Source organism: Cupressus sempervirens, chromosome 5, assembly GCF_028749045.1.
Source record: "Cupressus sempervirens isolate cs-2001-9-10 chromosome 5, ASM2874904v1, whole genome shotgun sequence".
NCBI lineage: Eukaryota > Viridiplantae > Streptophyta > Pinopsida > Cupressales > Cupressaceae > Cupressus > Cupressus sempervirens.
Window position 1 is genome coordinate 632439656 of NC_143122.1, and position 10592 is coordinate 632450247.

The 10592-nt window shown below is 29.7% G+C and overlaps 1 protein-coding gene across 1 annotated transcript; it reads left to right on the forward strand.

The window, feature by feature from the left end:
* Window positions 1–3852: 3852 nt before the first annotated feature.
* On the forward strand, window positions 3853–10207 carry LOC149557488 (phosphate transporter PHO1-like). The gene is made up of 15 exons (XM_089832144.1): window positions 3853–3954; window positions 4320–4519; window positions 4616–4895; window positions 5539–5692; window positions 5852–5900; window positions 6004–6078; window positions 6169–6298; window positions 6912–7032; window positions 7142–7373; window positions 7579–7683; window positions 7954–7998; window positions 8095–8240; window positions 8340–8622; window positions 8730–8872; window positions 9873–10207. Exons 2-15 carry the CDS (start codon window positions 4340–4342, stop codon window positions 9961–9963), a joined length of 2034 nt encoding a protein of 677 aa, XP_089688270.1. The 5' UTR covers window positions 3853–3954; window positions 4320–4339; the 3' UTR covers window positions 9964–10207.
* The last annotated feature ends 385 nt before the right edge of the window (window positions 10208–10592 follow it).

Here is a 10592-nt window from a genome sequence, read left to right on the forward strand (position 1 = left end):
GGTTCTCCCAAGTGTGGCAACAATATTTTTTTATTTTGTAATATATTAATTCTAACAAGTCTCCTTTCACTTGAGAAGGTTGTGATATCTTCATCTACAAATATTATCTGACATAAAGTGGGCAATGAGGGGGCTAGGTTATTTTTTGGGGAAATTTTAAGGAATTTCTCCATATCCACATTAAAAGAAAAAATCTTGATTTATTGTTGGTTAAGTACCATTTCTTTGCTATTGCGAGGTATAGAGTGCTAGCATTATAATTTGTGTTATTATTAATGTTAGCTATGGTGTAGAATTAAAGTTATCTTAATGAGAACATATTTAATATTATTATGAAGATAAAAGGTGATTGGGGTTGAGATAAGCATGTTGAGGCTTATGAAATATTTTAAGAAGATGGAAGGTTGTTGAGATTGAGAAGAGGTTACTAACACCAAGAAGACTATTGAGACATTGATTGACGAAGAAGATTTGAAGAGGTTCTTGATATATTGATTGTGGAAGAAGATTTGGGCTAGAATTACATTTTTAAGGTGAACTTATTAATATCTAAATATGGTTAAAATTTGTAAGATTTAACCATTACCACTCAACCTATTTCAAAATTTGAAAATTCATTGCATCTAAACTCACAATTTTTTGAGAAGTGCCAACAAACAATGCAAGTTTTTCATTGGTCAGATGTCCTAGAACCAAAAATTGTCCAAATTTTTTAGTGTATTCTTTTCCAAGGCTTTCTTTTGAGGATAACGTTTTTTCGTATGAAAATATAACCCTTGTTTCCCTTTCTATAAATAGATGAAATCAATAAAACACCTCTTCTCATTTTGTTCTTGAACTCAATAGCTTTGTTACTAGATTCATGACTAATATTTTCCTTTTTGCCTAAAACCTTTTCCCTAGCATATATATCTATTTGAGGATTGACCTCATGGTTCTCATTTACTCATATTTTTGCATACTTTTACAAAGGATGATCTCTTGAGTGTTTGGAAAGATATTCTATCATTTTTTTCTCATCATACAATTGATTAGCATATTTCACTTTACTCTAAAGGTCTAATGTTTTTTTCATAGATTGAGGTACAAGCCAGCAAGTTTGCCTTCGAAGTAACCCATCTTTAGGAGCTACTTGACCACTAGGGAAATGCCCCTTGCACTATTGTCAAATATCCCCCATCTCTTTGCCCCCGTCATATAGTCTCTCTCCTTTAACCAACGCTGAAGAGACAGATCAAAATCTTCAACCTGAGGTTTCTCCCTACCATGACAATAGTGATTTGTTTTACATTTCTCTCAAGCTGATACTTCTAGGTAGATTTCTAGAGACCCTTATGAAAGGGCAAACAATACTTCTAAATAGATGGCTATTGATTCTTCCAAATAATTTCCTCTACTAACTTTAGACGTTTCTCCACTACCACTAAAGATAAAAATCAAAGAAATTCAGAAATAGATAAGATTTACAAATTCATACACCTCATACTCCTTTATATGCACATCAATCACCATTACACTCTTTGACATACATCAATAACATTAAATCTCTCTCTTGTACAAGTATTCTTTCTATGCCTTGGATTTTATTCAAGGCAAACAAAGTAATTTCTTAGAAAGCAAACAACAAATAGACTCATGGTTCAAGCGGCATCGTTGAGAGTAGTGGACATTTGAAGTGAAGACGTGTATATTTGGCTTCACATAATAAATGTGAAGGCCTCCCAAGAAAGGAGGATACAAAAGCGAACAAGTTAGCTAGGAAAAAGGTGATAAAGATGCACTTCACTATCTTGATGTGAGAGTTGGCATGTAATACATTCGTCACGCTTAACTAATCATTGGAACGCTGGGATGGCAGAAGCGCACAAGGCACGGAATCAACATTTTCCTACTTTAGATTTACATGCCAACTCAAAAGTAGACTTGCCTTGTTTTGGCCAAATAAAGTGCCCGTTTACATTAACGAGGCATTGTTTTAGTTACGTGCATCATAATTTATCATTTGTAGAGATAAATAATAGTATTGGAATATCAAATTTATATCCACGCATTGATGAGAATGTGGAAGAAATGAGAGGAGCCATACATCAAAGTGATATGTTACTTCTCTCTGTTATTTTTAAAATATTATTCATGATAATTGGGTCAAAGGATTATTGTTTCGAACATCTAGAATGTTATAGTTTGGTCAAAAGATTCTAGTTTATTAGATTTATGTTCTGATTCCTTCAATCATAATTTAGATCTATGTTCTTTTATAATGTTACTTAAAAAATTAAAAAAGATCAGGGATTATATTTCTAATAGTTTAATATTATATTTATGAAAGTTTAGATTAGATATATGTTCTGATAAATGTAATTCAAATATAAACATTATATTGTTTTTGTCAAAAGCATTTACGTTATTCTAAATGTTAATTATAAAATAATTCAGATGTTGTGAATATTAATTCTAAAATTAAAATCATATATTATTTGTATTCATGTTAATTCAGTCAAAAGATGATTCGTAATTTAGATGTATGTTATTGTAAATGTTATAAATTCTTATTGTAAAGATTATATATTCTTTTTGTTAAAAGAATTTATAATTTACATATATGTTATTCTAAATGTTAAATATAAAATACTTTAAATGTTTACAATTGTGAATGTTAATTTTAAAATTAAATACTATATATTATTTTTATTTGTGGTAGTTTAGTCAAAAGATAATTCATAATTTAGATGTGTGTTATAGTAAATCTGAATTTAAAATATAGAGTTATATGTTATTTTCTTATCTTATTAATAATTGCTCAGCTAAAAGACAATTTATTACTTAGATCTATGCTCCTTCATAATGTTATCATCTACTATGTAAAGACAAAATTATTCCTCATTCATAAAAAAATAGCTAAAATATATAAAAACAAATTTGCTTTCTATAAATATAATTCAAAAAATACTAAATTCTTCAAATTTTCATGTAACAAACTAAAAAATTTAGAGGATTTCTCATCCACTAGATTTTATGTTGAACCTCTTCGGTTATGGGTCAAGAACTAAGTGATATTCAATATTAGATTTTAACTCAAGAACTAAGTGGTATCCATTCTCCCAAGTACGCTCTTATTATTATTAGATATAGGAGCACAAGCTCTAGATTGAACATCTTTGACTAAGCCTTAAGGATTAAGAGGTATCTAAGCATAGCCTTGGGCTAAACCTTTTTAGTTAAGAGTCAAGGATTAAGAGGTATTTGTTCGACAATAAGAGAGCACCAGCATTAAATTGAACCTATTTAGCTTGAAAAAAGAATTAAGAAATATATATTTGACCTCATCCCTTATGATGTAAAAATTTAAACTTTTCATTCATAAATACTTCAAAAACATTTCAACTTCAAAAACAAAACAAAAAACCATCAACATTTATAGCTAAACTTTAAATATATACATTTTCATAAAAACAAAAATAAATAAAATCTACATCAGGCAAAAGGGCAAAGATTCCAACCAACTCATGTTCGCTGCTTCTCTCTTGTCTGCTGTATTTCTCCGTCATCAACATGAATATCATCGTCATTATATTCCTCACAAAATTACAAAGATACATATTATATACATTATAGTTTGTGCAACTTTGTATATTATATGGGGCAGAAGAGTAGTTGGCACACTCGTAAAGATCTCCGTACACTATGTAACGATGAGCACGCGTAGGCCAGAAACGTGACGTACTGGCTTTAATATGTGATTCATTTCTCTCTCTCTTTTTCAACCCACCTTACTTGTATTTCTCGTATCTCTCATTTCAAACCGTTAGTTGCTCTATATATCTATGAATTCACATAGCAATGATGCATTTGGTTTTCTTATTTCACTTCTCTCTGCATTAAGTCGGTGACAATTTGTGTTCCAAATGTGTTGCATTCTTTCAAGGAAAAGAGATTCATTACCGTTTTGTTAAGGTTAGATATCTCTTCGAATTCGATTGTGTATTTCACACAAATCACTTGTCAATTCTTACAACCAATGTATTGGAACTTCATTATCTTATTCTGCTCTTGAAGATCCTGATTTTCTATTAAATTTTCTAAGAACACTAGTGCTTATAGCATAGACAGCAATAAATGTTCTTTTGGGTATGTTTCTTTATTTGAGGAAAGGTATATTCAAAGTGTATAGTTCACCTTGTGTATTGTGTATAAGTTCAAGCATTAGCATTTACATTATTGTGCTTTAACCTTGTTTCTGATGGAATAATACAATGAAGAGGGAGACAACATAGGTCCTGTTAACTGAATTTCATTTATATGATTGATTTGTGTTGCAGGAAGGTTCAGAATTGAGAAAATGGTGAAGTTTCAGAAGCAGCTAGAAAGCCAACATGTTGCAGAGTGGAGAAATGCATATGTGAATTACAAGCAGCTCAAGAAGGACATCAAGCAAATTAGACATCAGATTGCAAGCAGAGAACAACACCCTGTCACCAATACAGTTGCATTTGATAAACATTCTCCTTTTTCTTCTTTGGTAAAATTATATATGAAAGGATATCTCTTGACTTATTTTATATACATTAATTGATCGTATAAATTTATATTCATATAAATTTATTTTTGTTGACAGATTATTCGTAAAATCGAAAAAAATAGAGGTGAAAAAAGGATGGCTTATGAAACAGAGTTGGTTTGTGGGCAAACTCCATGGACAGACCATGATAGAGTTTTCTTTTCTAGGTTGGATTCTCAGCTTAACATGGTTAACAAGTTTTATAAAGCCAAAGAAAAAGAATACCTTACTAGAGGTAAACAGCTCCAAGTACAGCTGGAGACTCTCATAGACACGAAACGAGCTCTTGCCACGTGTAAAGTATATGACCGTTCAAGTGGTCAAGAGATTGATATAGGTATTAGAACTAATAACATTCCATTGACTTGTTACATCAACAGTTGGGATCAATTCTAATTAGAATTTTATATATATTAATATATATATCTTAAATATGTTTATTTAAAGATGTTGGGAGATTTTGGGAGAACTCAGCTATCAAACTGTTGTAGAGAATAGATAAACTTTTAGAAGTTGATATTTTCACAAGTACTTATTAAAACTAATAATATTCAATTTACTTAATTGAAATAGAAACGTTGTACTTTGCTTACAACAATGATTTAGATCAATTTAATTAGATGACATCTTTTAAAATTGTACCATTGACTAAATTTCAAAAAAACGAAAACACAATGAAATTTATTTGATCTTCTCAATATGAAAAGAATCATGTTTGACCTTTTTTTTGTTGTTGTCTTTGATACATTTTATCAGCGTCATTACCAAGTTTATAGATTACTCTTTCTAAAATTTTATGTAACCTAATATAAATATCTATATACATCTATATTTAAATTGTTAATAAAGAATGAATTGATCCCTTAGATACCAAAACAATTAATGTTAAATTTAGAAAACATTTGATTTAGAAAAGATTAATGTTCAAGACTTTTAGCCATAAATGATTATTAATTAATTTTTTTTTAAAAAAATTGCAGAAGATGGAGAGAATGATGGTAGTTGCAAAGGTAAAAGTAGTAAAAGGGACGACACATTTGGTGTGAGCAGACACAAAGTTGGTCATGCAGAAAAAATGTTACGTACAGCCTTTATCGAATATTACAAAGCCCTTACACTCCTCCAGAATTACAGGTTTCTTTAACGGCCTCATCTCCTTGCTGCAACTTTCACGTTTCAAACAAACCAATGTAACAAATATGCCTTATAACATCCATGTTTCTTCCCAGAACCTCTGGTTATGGTGTTGTGTATATATAACTGATTGGTGATATATGTTGTGTGTATGTGCAGCTCCTTAAACACCCTTGCTTTTGCAAAGATACTAAAGAAGTACGATAAGGTAATGTAGAGAGTCTTTCACAACAATGTCATGTTATAAATTTTGGTGCAAATGGAATAAAGACTTCTAAGGTTTTCTATTTGTTTTCCCCATTTTTGTATAGGTTACAGGAAAGAGTGTGATGGATACTTATCTTAGAGAAGTGCAATCTTCTTCTTTCTCAACAAGCTCTGACAAGGTACTGTGATTTCTTGTACATCTTAACTACAACAAATATTTTAATGTAAGTAGAATATTTGTTTAATCGCATTGAAATATATTGTGACAGGTGCTAAGCATGTTGGAGAAGGTAGAGAGTTTGTTCACTACATACTTCAGTAAAAACAATAAAAGACAAGCTATGAGCTCTTTAAGACCTTCTCCCCATCAGAATTCTAATCGCAAAGTTTTTTCTTTAGGTAATCCTACTTTTGGACCCATGTAGTAGCACAAGAAATTAGTCAGAATTCAGTAGATATGAAAATCAGTCTGATCATAGTTCTTTAAAAAAATGGATTTGGGTTATTTCTTATTCTTTTGATTTAAGTTAGAAAATTGTAACGTTAAGAATATTAATTTATATATATGTTTTTTAATCAATATTCTAGATTATACTTTTGATTTATGATCAGAATGTAAATAGATATGTGAGATCAGAAAGTGTGATACAAAATGTTGATAAAAAATATATACAAACAAATTCAAAAATAAAATAAAAGCTAGAAAATTTTGTAATGTACGTAAAGACTAGAATCTCTTATAGAATAGACAACTTCCTTTTGGATCTAAACTTTGTATTGAATGGAACATTAATCATAGATTATATAATTTCCTTTCAGATCTAAAATTTGTACCTAATCTCCTTTTGGATCTAAACTTTGTATTGAAATGGAACATTAAGACTAGGGTTTCTCATAGACTTTTTTTCCTTGTGGGTCTAGAATTTGTATTCAAATGCTTTGTCATAGATTAGAGTCTTTTTATTTCTTGTGGGTCTTAAATTTGTATTGAAATGGGACTTTTTTTTTTCAGGTCTTTTTGCAGGTTGTTCTTGGGGTTTGGTTCTGGCACTTGTCCTTGCGGTTTGTCAACCTCACATTGCCAAATACTTGATAAGCAAAAGCTTTATAACAACTATAGTTCCAATATTCAGGTAGCATGATTTCTTTTAAAGCCTTTTACAACTGTTGTTCTTGGTGAATATTTTTTTATATTAGCCCATCAAATATATGATAAAATCATTATGTTTGGAACCTTTGCAGCACATCAATCCTTCTGTCTTTCCACATTTACATGTATGGTCTTAATGTCTACTTTTGGACCAGAACACGCATAAATTATGCATTCATTTTTGAGTTTGAACCTGGTACAGAATTGAGAAGCCTAGAAGTCGTGATTATTAGCACTGGTTTATTCACCATTACTATGTGTTCCATTGTTGCACACCTCCTTTTGCTTCCACTGGGAAAAATGATTCCCACTACTATTTTTTTGGTAAGTTGTTATATTTGAATATTTTCATTAATTAGGTTAAGTGTATTAGTTATAGTATATGTTCTAATTACCGATCATTGGATTTGGCTTCTTAAAAGCCTATTTAAAACATATCAACTTAATTTTATCAATTTCTTTACTTTTCTACAATTGATATTTCTGTCTCTGCATGTTTATCCATTCTAAAGATTGATTAATCGTGCAGGTGATTCTGGTGTTTCTATTCCTTCCTTTTGATATATGTTACAGATCATCTAGGTTTTACTTTATCCAGTGTTTATGGCGGATTATATGTGCACCATTATACAAGGTAGTTTTCCACACCTATTAGGAGTTATTACACTTTCATTTCCGTTGCTTATGATTAGTAATCTGATTGATCATATGTAGACCATTTGCAAGTTAGTTTTCCATACTTATTTAGGAGGCATCACACTTTCATTTCCATTACTTATTATTACTAATTTGATTGATCATATGTGCACCATTTGCAAGGTAGTTTTAGCTAATTGGGAGCCATTAACTTTTCATTTCATTGTTTATGATTTACTAATTTGACTTAAATGGTATGTACTATCAGGTTGAATTTGCTGATTTTTTTCTAGCCGATCAGTTTACAAGCGAGGTAGATTTGTTTATTTGTGTATTGCAAATCCATGATTAGGGTTTTTGGAGTTAAAAAAATTAGGATTGTCATATAACATTCCAATCTGTTTTGTAGATCACAACATTTAGATCTCTTGCGTACATTTCTTCCTACCATGCAAGTCACATATTTCACAGTAATCCAGACCATGCAGTATGCTCAAGCCCCTTCATTCACATCCAATACATTGTTGCAGTGCTACCATATTGGTGGAGACTTATGCAGGCGAGTTTCTATAAACCCAACTTTTTCCTTTTAGTGGGTGTCTCTAAATCTACAACTTTATGGACAATATTTATTCAAATGTTTCATTTCATAAGGCAGTGTGTGAGAAGGTGGATGGACGAGAAAGACATTGCACAGATTGCAAATGGGGGAAAATATCTTTCCGCTCTTGTAGCAGTGTTGATAAGACTTAAATATGAGACCACTGGAACAAATTTGTTCTTGGCACTCTTCATCATATCTTCCAGTATTGCAACTCTCTATCAATTTTATTGGGACATTGTAATGGATTGGGGTCTACTTCAGCGCAAGTCTGTCAATCCTTGGCTTAGAGATCAACTCATCTTGAAGAACAAGAACATATATTACATCTCAATGGTGATTTTTATGAAACCCTAACTTTTACTCCTTATAGAAGGAATACCTAAGTTCATTGTTAACACAAAAGAATTATATGTCATTAAACCTGGTGTTGCATGTTGCAGGTTGTGAATGCACTGCTACGGTTAGCATGGATGTATTCATTCATTCACATAGTCATGCCGTGTGGACCCACTTATCAGAAATATATAGACTTTCTGCTTGGAATGGCAGAAATTGCTCGTCGAGGATTGTGGAATTTTTTCAGGTTTGTTCTTTATACTAATGAGCTATAGTCTATATTACATTGTAGTTTGATATTCTTCAAATCTTTCGCTTCCTGATCAAGCTTAAGGAAAATTCGCCCAACCCCTGCTATTTCACATGACAATTGAATAAGTATACTTTAATTATGATTTTATATGATGAATAGTCTCTAGTTTTGAACATTAATGACTTTTTAAGGAACCCTTCATCATAAAATAAGATACAGAACAGAATTTTCTAATTTATTTTGAGTGGTTTTTAATCTATTCAGATTGACTCATATGTTATAATCTTGTTTGCTTTTCTTAAAAGTATTGAACTTGTGATTTTAGACTATTTTAAGATCATTTTAATACTTCAAAAGTATTATTTATTATATTCATTTTTAACAGTATGGTTCATTGTATTGAGTTTTCTTTATTTTCTAATTTAGTTTTGTACTTTTGAAGATATGATTCATTATTCTTTAATTGTTTAAAATATGAGCAATTGTGAAAAAAAAATACTTAAAAGAATTTTCTAATTAATTTTCAATCGCTCTTTAATCTATTCAAATTGAATCATATGTTGCTTATTTCTTAAAAGTATTAGCTTTGTTAATTTACGTATCATATGTTGCATATTTTTTTAAAAGTATTAATTTTATAAATTTAAGTTATTTTAAAATAATTTCACTTTATAAATAGAAAAAGAATTAATATTTATTATATTCATTTATAACAGTAATGTTCATTGCCTTAAGTTTTTTTATTTCTAATTTAATTTTGTATCTCAAAAAATTTGACTTACACCATCTAAGTACTTATAATATGAACTTGCTCCTAAAATCAGATACTATATAAGTTCTCTTCATTATTATTGCTTATATCATAATTGTTTTAATACTAATATCTCTATCATGGATATATTAAAAATTCTTTTTAATTTATGATTGTTATGCATACATTAATTAATTTATTTATTTTAATTTAAGATGCTTACAATATTGATTGTGTATCCAGACTAGAGAATGAGCACCTCAACAATGTGGGCAAGTTCAGAGCAGTCAAAACTGTTCCATTGCCATTCAAAGGCACCGATCAAGAGACGTAATTGGATAAAAAGTAAGTAAGAAAGTAGGTTTTATAGTCCACAACACTATGCCATAGTTTTTGGGTTTACATATGGTGATAGTGATATGGGACTACCTCATTACTCTTTTTCGAGAGGCGCTTGGCACCATATCAAAATAATCAATTTTTATGGTGCAGATGATTCTAATGTGGCACGTATTACAATTAAACCCAAGAAATTGTATATATGTCCTCGTTATATTATATGAATATTTTTATTGGAATTGGGGAGGCCTATATTCATTATTTTTCTTGTTTTGATAGAAAAGTTAAATATAAAAGTATTTGGTAAAAGGTTTTTTCAAAAAAATTTATTATCACTTATGATAAAGTTACAAAACAGATTTTATTTCTAATTATTAATATTTAGATTTAACAATGATCACTTAATCAACATTATATATATATATATAATTTTCAAAAATAAATTTGAGAGGAAATATAAAAACATAATAAATTAAAATAATTATTAAATATAAAATCAAAAAAATTATATTTAAAACTAATCATCCTAATTATATAATATTGAGGGATATATTTTTCATTTTTTTATGAAATTAAATTGTATAAAATAAAACGCTTCTAAATTGGAAAAAGATAACTCTTTTA